Source organism: Haliotis cracherodii, unplaced genomic scaffold (genome assembly GCF_022045235.1).
Source record: "Haliotis cracherodii isolate W230 unplaced genomic scaffold, xgHalCrac1.p SCAF_6, whole genome shotgun sequence".
NCBI classification, from domain to species: domain Eukaryota; kingdom Metazoa; phylum Mollusca; class Gastropoda; order Lepetellida; family Haliotidae; genus Haliotis; species Haliotis cracherodii.
The window spans coordinates 46484558-46501623 of NW_027266319.1; the positions used below are offsets into that span (position 1 = coordinate 46484558).

Genomic DNA, 17066 nt, shown 5'->3' on the forward strand with positions numbered 1-17066 from the left:
ATGTAGGTTCAGTGGAAGTTCATCGCATATTTGCTTATGTCCCTCACATCTTCTAAATTAGTTCTTTTAAGGTGTTTGGTTTCAACATTTACCTTATCGTTAGTCTATTACCATTTGGAAATACTTCATGTTTGTTTGGTACTAACAACAACCCTCTGGTGGGTTCTGGCTATGATGCAGTAGAGGTAGGATATTCGCAGGAATGATCAAACAGTAGTTATCATTGTTAACAATTCTAAGAATACATACCTCTATTACATCAGGAGTAATCCCACCAACCTCCCCAATTATTTGCATCTAGAGCAGATATTTAAAGAAGTGAGATTGTCTGTCTTCATGTGCACAAGATACTATTACTTGCACAACTGATTATGGATAGGTGACAGTGAAGAGGAGTTTTGTTATTTGTTCTGGAAGGAAACAACACCAAAATAATCTTGCAGTAAATGGGAATACTTTGATGTTTGGTCACGTCAAGGTTCATGGTGTCCTTACTGTCATACTCCTTATTGTTGGTCATTGAACATGATGAAACAGTGTTAGCTGTTTTCACCATGCCATTTTTGCAGATGTTTTTAAGAGTCTTATGCATGTAGTTGTTATATTTTGTTTATATAGTTTGAATACTTGAGTATAAAAAGTAATGATTATCTGATGATATTAAGGTGACATACTCCCGATGAGTAGCATATTCTATCTTTTCTCCTGGTCTTTGAAATACACTGAGGGACATTATTATTGGTATATATGCTGGTAAGGCCTTTGGTTTATTCTTGAAATACTTGCAACTAATATTTCAAATTCACTCTGAAAGTCAAATTCCTTAAAAAATATTTTATGTTCATGATAACTCCGAAGTATTAACTGTTGTAGGATTAATTTTTGTACATTTATGCTGAGTTCACTGAGTTCACCAGGTTTACTTAGTTACCTTCAGTGGAGGTCATATCCTTTGGAATGGTTATTGGTACTTAAGATATCTCTTCTTCTTTGTGTACTGAACCACGGTGGGACATGTTTGAGTTAGCACCCATTTTTTCAACTTGAAATAATCAAGAATGTGATTGGCTGAAATTGAGGGCCAAAGTCATTATTGACAAAAAGTGCTAGTTTCTTTCTGTCTTCAGGTACTAGGGTTACATGTCTAGCACCAGTTCCAATAAAATCCTTGAAGCTGTATTGCAGCTACTTATGATTCTATTATCAAATCAGATGTCAACAATACACTAGAAGTTGTATATAAGCCGAAGAAGCCAAAGGAGAAGTTGAAAAGTGAATCCAGTGATGCAGAAAAATACTACCTTACAGAGTATGCAAGTAGCAAACTTCGAGATAAGGTAAATACCGACAATACTGTTAATTTATTTGCATTTGTTGTTGTCAAAGGAGATGCTATCAATAGTAACTACTGTAGTGTGACAGGCATAAGACCATATTCAAGTTTTCGCCTACCCCTATTTTGGCTGATTGAATAGGGAGGCTGTGTTGTGGTTTTATAACCCACCCTGTAATTTGCAAAAAGATCATTGTGATCAGTGAGCTCTGAGCATGGAGTACCGGGACTGTCAAAGACAATATACATATTGCCTGAAAAATAATACTGAAATGAAATAGACACGTGAATTTAATCTCCAATGTAGCTATTAAAGTACTACCGGAAATGCTAGAAAAATATTTTGCCCGTTAAAAACTAATAAAAAAATTCACAAACTGCTGCTATTGAAATATCAAGTAACTACCAATCGACCTACCTGTGGTTGGAAGTATTTCAGTCACAAGGAGACCTATTGACAAGTTTACAGGAGAAAAATTTGAATGAAAACAGTAAGTTCACATTTATTCTTAGTCCAATGATGGCAGTCCAAAACGGACTTTAGAAATATGAGCATGTGACTCTGTTATAATGATAATAATAATGGAGTATTCATAAAATATCTAATCCACACAAAAGAAATCATATTGAGAAAACTCTAGATGTGCATCTTCTAAAATAACAAAATGACGCTGCATTTGTTTTGTCAACACTGTTCCCATGCATGTTACATTGCCATGGTACACGATATGGAATCTGTATTAGGAAAGTTTAGAGAGATAGGGGGGAAATCGTTTTTATAGTATATCTGTATATAGTTATACCAAGGTTCCGTCTGTCCGTCCGTCCGTCCGTCAGTCTGTCTGTCCATCCATCTGTCTGTCTGTCCGACAGTCCGTCCGAAAACTTTGTCCGCGCGATTTCTCTTAAACTATTCAGGGGATTCATCTCAGACTTAGTACATATAATCTGTGTCATATGGAGGGGTGCAGTCAAAAGAAAAAAATTGTTTTTATTAATTTTCCATTTTTTTATGAATTTTTACAAACCCTGACGTCCGTCTGAAAACTTTGTCCACGCGATTTCTCTTAAACTATTCAGTGGATTCATCTCAAACTTAGTACATATAATCTGTGTCACATGGAAGGGTGCAGTCCAAAGAAAAAAATTGTTTTTATTAATTTTCCATTTTTTTATGAATTTTTCAAACCCTAAGGCTAACCCTATCCTAGCTATTTAATTTGTAACTACTGACACACTAGGCGGGTCGGGGGTATTAGTGAGCCACGCTCACTTTTGCACTTGTTAGTTTAGATTTACCGACTGCCCAAGCTATGGGGTTTTCAATACATCAAATCTGAGAAATTATGAATAAAACTAAAAGGTTTTTAGGTGGTCTCAAAAACGAAACTGGGACATAAAAGGATATATTGACAAGCTTTATGGGCAAAAGGTACCCCCCGACTTGTAAAATTCGGAAGGAAATTAAAGATACAATCAATGTTTCCAGGACTGCACTAAATATTGCCGATTTCGATACACTGTGTGTGGCGATGACCAAGCAGTTTTCAGGGGAAAATATTCCATCCTGTCGATGAGGTTATATTATCTCCGCACCATTCATCGCAGTCAGGGCTCCCAGATCTTTTACTTTGATGAATCGTTCCACTGACTGCATGTGCCTATTGGCAGATGGACAAAAAGCACCCACGGTACCATCAGGTAAAGGTAATCGTGTCATGGTTTTGCATGCCACAACCTTTGATCTGGGGGCTTATTGATGGATGTGTGCTAGTTTTCGAGGTGAAAAAGAAAAATGGTGATTTTCATAAGGAAATTATAGGAGGTGTTCATAGACTGGTTGGAACATCAGCTATTGCCTATATTAAACAACCTCAGTGTCACTGTCATGGATAATGTCAGTTTATTTAACGTCCGGGAATCAGATACTGTTGCACTAACCATGAGTAGTCTGAAGGCTGCGTATGCAGGAATATATGACATTGTCAACTTCAGACCACCATCTAGTAAATTTGGCTGAATAAGAAACTAGTTAAGTACAAGACATATGTCCTTGAGGCACAATACGGTCACATTGCCTTAAGTATGCCAGTCAGACATTGTGAGCTCAAACCTATTGTGCCTATCTTGGCTAACTATGGATGGTTCGTGAGAAGACATAACAAAACATTCAAACTCACACATGTCAAAGGGAGGATCAACTCAGTCTTTGCTAGACATCAGCCTTGTTGAACCAGTTATCATACCTTTGGGTGATAGTACAGATTCATATGCGTCATCAGGAGAGATAGATGCTACTTCAAGAAATCATCTGTAGAACAGCAAATACTTCTTGATTCCAAAACCGCAACCTTCCAATACTCAACCAGTTTCGCAGCTTTTAACTATTCCATCATTTTTCCAAGCAAATATAATGTAGTACATATTCTTAATTGCTACTCCATCAATGCACATTTCAGTTAAGTAACAACAGCAATATTTTGAGATCACCCCAACTCAGGGGACATTTGCACCTGTGAGAATGTACGGGCCGGTGTGAGGTCATCACCTCGGGACAGGTGTTAGGTAATTACCTCAGGTTATAGGAATGACAACACATGAAGTTTATCATCATTTGACTCGTATTTATTAAATGAAGCCAGAAGAGCATTTTTCTAGGATTTCCGACAGTACTTTAATTAACTATTTGGTTTCTCATCTGTTTTACTTTTAATTTATTAAGGTAACAAAGATAATTAGTGATGGGTTGACATTTGTTGATATTTTTTTTCAGATTGCATCCAATTTTTTGTGTAAACTGCATACTTAGACAAGTTACTTTGAGCACCATAAGATCGAAATAGAACCAAATTAATATAAGATTAAATCAAGAATTTGTTTCGAAAATTTAAGCCAATCTGTCTAAAATCCTGTCTCATTTTTCAGGCAATATGCATATTCACTGAAATTTTAAGTCAGTTTCATAATGCCTGATTATCAACATCGACTGTAATATATACACATGTGTAGACGACATTCCATGCCGAAATACTGCATGGAAGACAACATGCTGTCATAATATTTTAACTAACAGCATGGTAAGCCAATGAATGCAGATTGAGTGGAGGATCAAGGCATCACATGTTTTACATTATGCCCATTCCTCAAATCCACCTAGAAATCAAACCACAACCAAATAGTCCATATGCCATATGTCATGAGAGTAAACAAATATAACAACAACACCAGCCATGCCAGTTGTTGTGACCAGGACTGCCTAACTGAACAAATGGTATAAGGTGAGAAATATACTTATTGAAAGTCTATAATGTATTTCATGATCAATTTTAATGAACAATTCTGAAAGTTGTCAATGTTGAAAACATCATTGACACCTGTTAGGAAATGTTCTGATCCTGCCCTGTTCCCTCACTTCATGTCCAAATCGTATATAGGTACTTATTTTGTCATCTGTGAATAAAATGGTAAGAATGAAATATGATACAATACCCTACATAATGGAGGCTGCATCATAACAAGTGAGGCCAGTTTGTAATCAATATGTTGTACACAGTAGAGTGCCTAGGGTGGTGGTGATACTTACTGAAAGCAGAGGCATGCAAATATCAAAATTGTGAACTTGTTCCAAGACAAAAAATAAGAAGTAAAAATTCACTTGTCCAGATTTTTTACCTAAAAATGGTGTTTTTTATCACAAAGTAGGTCAAATAACAGCCTGCAATTTCATTTTGATTAATTTGCCATCTTTGGAGTGGTCATACTTGTTATGTTTACAGTTTTTTCAAACATGTATTCAGTGCTTGTTACATATAATTTATCAGCATTGACTCACTGTCTCCTAAATTGTAAGGTAGTCTTTGGATAGCTGGAGCTGATTTGTTTTTGATTGTCTGGCAATCTCACGTAATGAGTCTGGTAAGTTGGGCAATGATTTTCCACCACCCGATTATGGCTTACCATTCAAAATTGTCAGCCATTTGGGAACCCCATTAGGACTTCAGGTTAATGTGAGCTGAGAAGACAACCATTACATATTCTACTTGTACTCCAATTTGTATAATGACCATCCATGGTGGTCCCACCTTGCCGTCCCTGCAACAGGACAACTGCAAGCTCCTTGACCCATTCTATGTAGGAGGTTAATTCTGTGTATTCCAGCAAAAGAAGCAGAAAAAATCTACACGCCGGTGTGGAGAGTGTGCATCATGCCACAGAAAGGAGGACTGTGGAAGATGTGATTTCTGTAAGGTGAGCGATAACAACTTGACACAGGCCAGTCTTGAGATATTCATCATAAAAGGAGACATGTCAGCAGTCTGTTCCTAAACTTTTTCAGTCTGCAACAGTTGGCTCTAAAGCATCAGCTTCTAGATTTTAGGATTATTATATGGACTATTATTAACAGAGCTCACAAGACTGATCAGAATTTTACTAGATTTGGGCTTTGGACTTATTGCTGGAAGTGTAAAGGCAAATATAACTCTTTATAATGTCTGATTCATCATACCAAATTACTGGATGTTGATATGTTAATTTTGTGTGAAAAAGAAGTACATTTTGCAGATGTGAAAGATATGCGTAGGATCTGTTCTTAAGACACGAGAGATTATAATGTGTTGTAGTTCAGTTTTATGATTTATTGTGTGGTCAAATAGATATGTGTTAAAAAATGTGACCTGATGACAGACAATCACAAAATCAGTGTTACATTTCAATTGAACTTCCATGCAGCTGGGAAATCCACTTGAGTTTATTAGTCATTTTTCAATATTGAACACAAGTGGGTTTTCTGTCAGTTATACACTGGGCATCTTAGCTTTGTTCCATATGCAACAAGCTTTTAATAGTTTAGAAAATCTTATGGTAAACTTAATGTCTATTATGATTGTTATCCTTGAATGCAAGTTGTTACAATCAATCATCACAAAGATCATCACAAAGATCATATTTGTTTCTGGCATGTGATTTGAGACATTGGAGGCTTTTTTGTGTCCATATTGTGTAACCAGAATAACCAGCTTGGGACCTTAATACTGGTATTTAAGCAGCATATGAGCTGTTATTTGACCCCCTCCTGGTTTTTGACAGAGACAGACAGACAGACATGTTTATTCAGTAAAAGACCAATGGCCCAAAATACAGACATGTGAGCATGACATTTACAGGGCACAGAATTTATCATTAATTATTATGTGAGCATAATATAAGAATTTACAAACTAGAAATAATGTTTGCTCATTATAATTACTAAGAATATTTATTACATGAGAATTACTGTAATGATTAGGCATAGGAAGATGAACAAGGTATTTTTGTCTTAGGGCAGAATATAAATTACAATTAAAGAGTACATGAAATTCATCCTCAATGACATGAACTCCCTTACTACTACAATAGTTACAGAATCTGAGTGAACGGTCTGTTTTACTATATCTGCCAGTTTCTAAAGCTATTTTAAAATTTGAACATCTGAATTTAGTAAAAACAATTCTTAAATGGGTAGGGAGTGGACATGACAAGTACCTTTCAACATTTAACATGGATTTAAAATGCTTATAAAGATCACATTTTGGAGAAGAGTTTACAGAAGCACTCCAGAATTGCTGTAAATTATCTTTGAGCCTTTGCTTAAAATGGAGAATAGGAGCTTTAGAGTCACCCACCTCTTGATTGAGCCATACAAAACCAAACCCAAATTGGAATAAAATATTTCTAACATTAGTCGCCCAAGTTACCCGCCCAACATCATCTTAAGATTTAAGCATTTAATAGCATTTGGAAGGTAACCTGTGTGGTTGAAGATGTAAGAGCCTGCACCAATATTTAATTACTTTAGTCATGTAAGTGAGTTGTAAAAGAAACCTCCCACATTCCCCTAAAAGCATATTTGAGCATGTTGATTTGTTTACTTTTAAATAATGCTTACAAGAGGCGATTTGGACAGATTCGATTTTTTTTACAATAGCAAGTACCCCAAATTTCAGAGCCATAGGTTAAGATGGGGGTGACCATAGAGTCAAAAACCTTAAACAGATCTGTACAAGTGATATTACCAATTTTCTTTTGAAAAGAGTTAATGGCTAAAATTGCTTTGGTGGCTTGGGATGCTAGAGTAGTTTGTGCCTTACTCCATACAAGCTTAGGTGTAAACATTAAGCCAAGATATCCATAGGTTGAAACAGTTTCAATAGGTTCACCATGATACAACCACTTTTCATAACTGCGATGGCCACCTTGTCTAAATACAATTACTTTTGTTTTTTTAAGTTAATTTGCATGCCTGTTATATTACAAAATATTTCCAAAGCATTAATTTTCTTTTGAAGCTGGGCACAACTATCTGAGAGAGCAGAAACATCATCAGCAAAAAGAAGAGCACATAAATTATCTATATCAGGAGAAATATGAATACCTTTACCACCTAATTCCTCAAATACTGTGGACAAATTATTAATAAAAATTAAGAACATTTGTGGGCTTAAGACACAACCTTGGCGAGTACCTACATTACATGGAAACACTTGAGATAAACCTTTGGCTGATCTTACACAGGCTGATAAACCACTGTACATGGAAACTAGGACATTATAAATGGGACCCGATATACCTACTTTCTTTATTGAATCTAACAGAACATCATGTTTTACAGCGTCGAAAGCTTTCGAAAAATCAATAAAGAGGCAGTAAAATCTTCCCCTCTTTTTGCCAGAATATTTTGTTGTAATAGCTTGTAATGTAAAAATATGGTCAACAGTAGATTAGTCAGTTCTAAAACAGCCTGAGCTTCACTGAGGATGTTATTGGTGTTACACCATTGCTGTAATATGCTGTTTAGGATAGATGTAAAAACCTTGCATAAAGTATCTATAAGAGATATTCCTCTGTAGTTGTCTGTATTTGATTTATCACCAGATTTATATAATGGACAGATTATACTCTTACCCCATGAAGATGGGAAGGAACCAGTAGAGAATATTTGATTCAAAATCTTCGTGAGAATAGGTTCAAAAGGTTACTGCAGGATTTAATAAATTCATTTGGTATGCCATCTGGACCTGGGGATTTGTTGTTAGGTAGATTTTTGATGTGGGATAATACTTCTTGTTCAGAGATGGGATGGTTTAAACTATCAGAGGCAGAGACTTGGGTCAGATCTAGCTGCGACTAATTTGTCCCTCTGAGTTTGTAGTTACTGCTGTTTTTTGGAATTGAAACTTTTCTTAAACAAGCGTCTAAAATATCTAAAGCGGTCTAGATCAGCATTGTGGTCTCTATGTGCTCTGAGAGCAGCATACTTATCATGTTTCAAGTTTCAAGTATGGGCTGTTATTAGGACTTAATATTTGACCCCCTCCTGGTATTTGACCAGTATATGAGCTGGTATTAGGACTTAATATTTGATCCCCTCCTGGTATTTGAGCAGCATATGGGCTGTTATTAGGACTTAATATTTGACCCCCTCCTGGTATTTGAGCAGCATATGGGCTGTTATTAGGACTTAATATTTGACCTCCAACTTGTATTTGAGCAGTATATGGGCTGTTATTAGGACTTAATATTTGACCCCCAACTAGTATTTTAGCAGCATATGGGCTGTTATTAGGACTTAATATTTGATCCCCTCCTGGTATTTGATCAGCATATGGGCTGTTATTAGGACTTAATATTTGACCCCCTCCTGGTATTTGAGCAGCATATGAGCTGTTATTAGAACTTAATATTTGACCCCCTACTTGTATTTGAGCAGCATATGGGCTGTTATTAGGACTTAATATTTGTGCAGTGTCACATGTTCAAAATTAAGGATCAAAGGCAAGGAGCCATTGTCATTACCGTAATGTAAATGATTGAAGATTTTGACAGTCCGTTAGTTCATAAACTATGGGAGAAAAATTCATGGATCATCAGGACGGTTTAATTTTAAAAACAAGGGGGGTCTACAAGGGAGTCACCACACATGCCAGAAACTTAGTAGTAATGCTGTTTATGTTCATTCTCTTTCATTGTATCTCAGGATATGAAAAAGTTTGGTGGACCAAACAAAATCAGGCAAAAGTGTCGCTTGAGACAGTGTGCAAATTTTGTGAGTATGTTTGTTACTTATGATAATTATTTAATTTATGCATGAATATGATTATGAAATCATGAAATTTAAGAAATGAAAGTGCAAGCACAAAATGTACAAATAGACTCAAAAAGTCATTTCTTTTTTCTCCTCAAGATACAATATGTATTTTTACCTGAAAAATAGAGAAAATTAACGGTTTGGAAAATACATAGATAACCGATGAGATTTTATGCACTGAAGTATTTGTGTGATGTTTGTGTAGGGACTGTCACTGACCAGCAAACAGTGGCAGAGGAAGAACTCATCCAATGCAGATACCAGCATCACAGAGTCAGAATACATCCCATTTGGAGAGTGAGTTGTCATAGTCAGTTTTCATTGTTAAAGACAATCAGTCAGCTTTGACGTAAGTCAAATCTGCAAATCAAGTTTTAGCTTACCTGACTGAAAGTCAAGTGACCTTATGTCATTGCTTGTTGCCCATCGTCCATCTGGTTCTCCATTCACCATTAATTGTTGTATTTTGACAGTGACATGGTTTGTGTTCAGGGAGACACAGGGTGAGATGTGATGTGTATTTTGACAGTGACATGGTTTGTGTTCAGGGGCACACAAGGTGAGATGTGATGTGTATTTTGACAGTGACATGGTTTGTGTTCAGGGGCACACAGGGTGAGATGTGATGTCTATTTTGACAGTGACATGGTTTGTGTTCAGGGGCACACAGGGTGAGTTGTTGTGATATTTATTTTGACAGTGACATGGTTCGTGTTCAGGGGCACACAGGGTGAGATGTGATGTGTATTTTGTCAGTGACATGGTTTGTGTTCAGGGGGACACAAGGTGAGATGTGATGTGTATTTTGACAGTGACATGGTTTGTGTTCAGGGAGACACAGGGTGAGATGTGATGTGTATTTCGACAGTGACATGGTTTGTGTTCAGGGAGACACAGGATGAGTTGTGATGTGTAATTTGACAGTGACATGGTTTGTGTTCAGGGGCACACAGGGTGTAATGTGATGTCTGTTTTGACAGTGACATGGTTTGTGTTCAGGGGGACACAAGGTGAGATGTGATGTGTATTTTAACAGTGACATGGTTTGTGTTCAGGGGGACACAGGGTGAGATGTAATGTGTATTTTAACAGTGACATGGTTTGTGTTCAGGGAGAAACATGGTGAGATGTGATGTGTATTTTAACAGTGACATGGTTTGTGTTCAGGGGCACACAGGGTGAGTTGTTGTTAGCTGTATTTTGACTGTGACATGGTTTGTGTTCAGGGGGACACAAGGTGGGATGTGATGTGTATTTTGACAGTGACATGGTTTGTGTTCAGGGAGACACAGGGTGAGTTGTTGTGATGTGTATTTTGACAGTGACATGGTTTGTGTTCAGGAGGACACAGGGTGAATTGTTGTGATGTGTATTTTGACAGTGACATGGTTTGTGTTCAGGGAGACACAGGGTGAGTTGTTGTGATGTGTATTTTGACAGTGACATGGTTTGTGTTCAGGAGGACACAGGGTGAGTTGTTGTGATGTGTATTTTGACAGTGACATGGTTTGTGTTCAGGGGGACACAAGGTGAGATGTGATGTGTATTTTGACAGTGACATGGTTTGTGTTCAGGGAGACACAGGGTGAGTTGTGATGTGTATTTTGACAGTGAAATGGTTTGTGTTCAGGGGGACACAAGGTGAGATGTGATGTGTAATTCGACAGTGACATGGTTCGTGTTCAGGGGGACACAAGGTGAGATGTGATGTGTATTTTAACAGTGACATGGTTTGTGTTCAGGGGGACACAGGGTGAGATGTAATGTGTATTTTAACAGTGACATGGTTTGTGTTCAGGGAGAAACAAGGTGAGATGTGATGTGTATTTTAACAGTGACATGGTTTGTGTTCAGGGGCACACAGGGTGAGTTGTTGTAAGCTGTATTTTGACTGTGACATGGTTTGTGTTCAGGGGGACACAAGGTGGGATGTGATGTGTATTTTGACAGTGACATGGTTTCTGTTCAGGGAGACACAGGGTGAATTGTTGTGATGTGTATTTTGACAGTGACATGGTTTGTGTTCAGGGGCACACAGGGTGAGATGTGATGTCTATTTTGACAGTGACATGGTTTGTGTTCAGGAGGACACAGGGTGAATTGTTGTGATGTGTATTTTGACAGTGACATGGTTTGTGTTCAGGAGGACACAGGGTGAATTGTTGTGATGTGTATTTTGACAGTGACATGGTTTGTGTTCAGGGGGACACAAGGTGGGATGTGATGTGTATTTTGACAGTGACATGGTTTGTGTTCAGGGGGACACAGGGTGAGATGTGATGTGTAATTTGACAGTGACATGGGTTGTGTTCAGGGAGACACAGGGTGAGTTGTTTTGATGTGTATATTGACAGTGACATGGTTTGTGTTCAGGGGCACACAGGGTGAGATGTGATGTGTATTTTGACAGTGACATGGTTTGTGTTCAGGGGCACACAGGGTGTGATTTGATGTGTATTTTGACAGTGACATGGTTTGTGTTCAGGGAGACACAGGGTGAGTTGTTGTGATGTGTATTTTGACAGTGACATGGTTTGTGTTCAGGAGGACACAGGGTGAATTGTTGTGATGTGTATTTTGACAGTGACATGGTTTGTGTTCAGGGAGACACAGGGTGAGTTGTTGTGATGTGTATTTTGACAGTGACATGGTTTGTGTTCAGGAGGACACAGGGTGAGTTGTTGTGATGTGTATTTTGACAGTGACATGGTTTGTGTTCAGGGGGACACAAGGTGAGATGTGATGTGTATTTTGACAGTGACATGGTTTGTGTTCAGGGAGACACAGGGTGAGTTGTGATGTGTATTTTGACAGTGAAATGGTTTGTGTTCAGGGGGACACAAGGTGAGATGTGATGTGTAATTCGACAGTGACATGGTTCGTGTTCAGGGGGACACAAGGTGAGATGTGATGTGTATTTTAACAGTGACATGGTTTGTGTTCAGGGAGAAACAAGGTGAGATGTGATGTGTATTTTAACAGTGACATGGTTTGTGTTCAGGGAGAAACAAGGTGAGATGTGATGTGTATTTTAACAGTGACATGGTTTGTGTTCAGGGGCACACAGGGTGAGTTGTTGTAAGCTGTATTTTGACTGTGACATGGTTTGTGTTCAGGGGGACACAAGGTGGGATGTGATGTGTATTTTGACAGTGACATGGTTTCTGTTCAGGGAGACACAGGGTGAATTGTTGTGATGTGTATTTTGACAGTGACATGGTTTGTGTTCAGGGGCACACAGGGTGAGATGTGATGTCTATTTTGACAGTGACATGGTTTGTGTTCAGGAGGACACAGGGTGAATTGTTGTGATGTGTATTTTGACAGTGACATGGTTTGTGTTCAGGAGGACACAGGGTGAATTGTTGTGATGTGTATTTTGACAGTGACATGGTTTGTGTTCAGGGGGACACAAGGTGGGATGTGATGTGTATTTTGACAGTGACATGGTTTGTGTTCAGGGGGACACAGGGTGAGATGTGATGTGTAATTTGACAGTGACATGGGTTGTGTTCAGGGAGACACAGGGTGAGTTGTTTTGATGTGTATATTGACAGTGACATGGTTTGTGTTCAGGGGCACACAGGGTGAGATGTGATGTGTATTTTGACAGTGACATGGTTTGTGTTCAGGGGCACACAGGGTGTGATTTGATGTGTATTTTGACAGTGACATGGTTTGTGTTCAGGGAGACACAGGGTGAGTTGTTGTGATGTGTATTTTGACAGTGACATGGTTTGTGTTCAGGAGGACACAGGGTGAATTGTTGTGATGTGTATTTTGACAGTGACATGGTTTGTGTTCAGGGAGACACAGGGTGAGTTGTTGTGATGTGTATTTTGACAGTGACATGGTTTGTGTTCAGGAGGACACAGGGTGAGTTGTTGTGATGTGTATTTTGACAGTGACATGGTTTGTGTTCAGGGGGACACAAGGTGAGATGTGATGTGTATTTTGACAGTGACATGGTTTGTGTTCAGGGAGACACAGGGTGAGTTGTGATGTGTATTTTGACAGTGAAATGGTTTGTGTTCAGGGGGACACAAGGTGAGATGTGATGTGTAATTCGACAGTGACATGGTTCGTGTTCAGGGGGACACAAGGTGAGATGTGATGTGTATTTTAACAGTGACATGGTTTGTGTTCAGGGAGAAACAAGGTGAGATGTGATGTGTATTTTAACAGTGACATGGTTTGTGTTCAGGGAGAAACAAGGTGAGATGTGATGTGTATTTTAACAGTGACATGGTTTGTGTTCAGGGGCACACAGGGTGAGTTGTTGTAAGCTGTATTTTGACTGTGACATGGTTTGTGTTCAGGGGGACACAAGGTGGGATGTGATGTGTATTTTGACAGTGACATGGTTTCTGTTCAGGGAGACACAGGGTGAATTGTTGTGATGTGTATTTTGACAGTGACATGGTTTGTGTTCAGGGGCACACAGGGTGAGATGTGATGTCTATTTTGACAGTGACATGGTTTGTGTTCAGGAGGACACAGGGTGAATTGTTGTGATGTGTATTTTGACAGTGACATGGTTTGTGTTCAGGAGGACACAGGGTGAATTGTTGTGATGTGTATTTTGACAGTGACATGGTTTGTGTTCAGGGGGACACAAGGTGGGATGTGATGTGTATTTTGACAGTGACATGGTTTGTGTTCAGGGGGACACAGGGTGAGATGTGATGTGTAATTTGACAGTGACATGGGTTGTGTTCAGGGAGACACAGGGTGAGTTGTTTTGATGTGTATATTGACAGTGACATGGTTTGTGTTCAGGGGCACACAGGGTGAGATGTGATGTGTATTTTGACAGTGACATGGTTTGTGTTCAGGGGGACACAGGGTGTGATGTGATGTGTAATTCGACAGTGACATGGTTTGTGTTCAGGGGGACACAGGGTGAGATGTGATGTGTATTTTGACAGTGACATGGTTTGTGTTCAGGGGCACACAGGGTGTAATGTGATGTGTAATTTGACAGTGGCATGGTTTGTGTTCAGGGGCACACAGGATGAAGAGGACCTGGATGATAGCTGTGACTTTGAAGCTGAGAACAGGATCAGAACACCAAAGGTATGAATAAACTGTTCATAGCAAACTTGCATCTCTCAAACATTTTGTTCTCAATATTATAGTAGTGAATGAACATATAAATAGAAGAGTAAAAAGGCTTTATCATATATCCAGAATTTTGGCTTCTCAACATATTGAACTAGCCATGTAGTACTGCATAGTTATTTTGCTCGTGAAGATCTTTTCACAATGATGAGTTGTGGTCAGAACTCTTTTTGGTCATAGTGATCTGCATTACCTTATACAGTTTTAAGGCTCACATGTGACAAAAAGGACAATTTAAGGTTTTCAAGAAACAATTGAACATATGAACATTATGAAGTCTTTGACAGAGATTAATATAGTACAAACACATGGTAAACAATCACTTTGGGTTGCACATAGTTCTTATTTCATGAGACCCGTGAAGCAACCAATGCTTGTCGTAAGAGGCTAGTCACAGGATTAAGCTCGTTGACTTGGTTGATGCAAGTCATTGTATCCCAAATGTGTGGATCGGTGCTAATGATACCAATCACCTGACTGTCTGACCCAGACTTGATTATTTACAGACTGCCATCATATAGCTGGAATATTGCTGGTTGTTGCTTCATTATTATCCATCTGGGAGTGGATTAACTTTTCGATTACATATTTCTCAGTGAGAAATTTTCACTTTCCAGTACTTTCAAATTATTTAATTTTGGCTGAGAAGGTACACTTTTCATTCATTAACAAATCTACAACAAGCCAATCCTGGCATTCCGGATAGTCAAGTCTCTATTCCTGGCTATCAATTACCGTTTAGGCTTAATGGCAACACTAGAGTTGGTGGCATCACAATGTATGTCAGGAATAGTTTATACGTTAAATGCATGGAGCAATGAACTACTATTGGACTTGAGGCTATATGGATCCTGGGCCCACTTGCACAAAGCGATCTTAGCGCTAAAACTATTGTAAGCCTATGTTAAAGTATGGAAGTTACGATCATCTTAGCGCTAAGATCACTTTGTGCAAGTGGGCCCAGGTCATATAAAAAAATTCTGGTGCATAATTATAACAGGAGATTGTAACATTGATTTCTTGGAGTAAATAAAAAAAACAACTGAATATCTACAATTGGCATATGGTCTAAAACAGATAATCTCTGAGCCAACTATAAAAACCTGCCATTCTAGTACGGTACTTGATTTGATCTTTGTATCACGTTATAGTATTGTAACGACCTACAGTGTGCTTGACCCTATTTGCAGTGACCATTGTTCAGTGTCCGTAGGAATTAACATACCTAAACCAAAATTTGCAAATACCAGAAAAATATTTAATCACATTGATGTTGATTGGCTATCAGCAGATCTCAATAATGACTGATGACAATAATTAGTAGCAATTGCGTAGATGATGCAGTAACAGAATTCACTTCAATACTTTGTAAAAGCTACGACGTTTGCGTCTCCAATAAGACAATAAGTAAGGACAATCCGTGGATGAACAATGACATCTGTCATTTAATGCATAAACGCAGCCGTAAACATGAAACTGCAAAAAAGAGAAACTATCTCTTGGATTGGAAAACCTGTAGACAATTACGAAATCAAATTGTCACCTCTGTTAGAATTGCAAAACAAAATTACTGCAAAAAAATAGAAGAAAAGTTAATATTTCCCGAGGTGCTAAAACTCGGTGGAGTATGGTGAAGCGCTTTTTAGCTCACCGGGTCCGAAGGACCAAGGTGAGCTCATGCAATACCATGGCGTTGGTCGTACTTCCGTCCCCCTTCTCCGTATGTCAACAATTTATTCAAACGACTTTGAAATTAACGAAATTTGACTGGAAGCATCCCTAGGTGGTGGGGATTCAAAATTGTACAAATGGCGGGACTGACCCCCCAAGGAGCTGAGGGGTGGGGCCAAATAAGGGTAATTTGGCTATATTGCTTAAAGCAACTTCTTCTCTGGAACCAAGAGATAGATATCAACCATATTTGGTTGGAAGCATTTTCCGGTGTTGAGGATTCAAAATTGTGCTAATGGAGGGGCTGAGGGGCGGGGCCAAATAGGGGTAATTTGGCTTTATTGCTTTAGCAACTTCTTCTCTGGAACTAAGAGATAGATATCCACCATATTTCATTGGAAGCATTCTCCAGTGCTGAGGATTCAAAACTGTACAAATGGAGGGGCTGACTGCCCCAAGGGCCTGAGGGGTGGGGCCAAATAGGGTTAATTTGGCTATATTGCTTTAAGCGACTTCTTCTCTGGAACTAAGATATAGATTTCAACCATGTGTGGTTGGAAGCATTCTCCAATGATCGGGATTCAAATTTGAGAAATGGAGGGGCTGAACCCCACAACGATCCCCACTGGAACTGAGAGATGGAAATCAACCATATTTGGTTGGAAGTATTCTCAGGGGGTGGGAATTCACAACTGTACAAATGGAGGGGCTGACACCCTCCCACACCCAGGGTTTATAACACAGTTAGATCCCCACCATATAATGTACAATTCCTGAGTATAATGAGTGGAATGCACATATGCTACCAGGGATTGG

General features: G+C 38.7%; 1 protein-coding gene across 1 annotated transcript in view; it reads left to right on the forward strand.

Annotated features, from left to right (window-relative positions):
* LOC139445013 (CXXC-type zinc finger protein 1-like) overlaps nt 1–17066 on the forward strand; it is a 101457-nt gene that overhangs the window by 33856 nt on the left and 50535 nt on the right. Inside the window, exons 4-8 of the mRNA XM_071226072.1 lie at nt 1213–1337; nt 5492–5581; nt 9348–9416; nt 9664–9755; nt 14462–14534. Coding sequence (XP_071082173.1) covers nt 1213–1337; nt 5492–5581; nt 9348–9416; nt 9664–9755; nt 14462–14534 — 449 coding nt within the window. The remainder of the gene's footprint in view (nt 1–1212; nt 1338–5491; nt 5582–9347; nt 9417–9663; nt 9756–14461; nt 14535–17066) is intronic.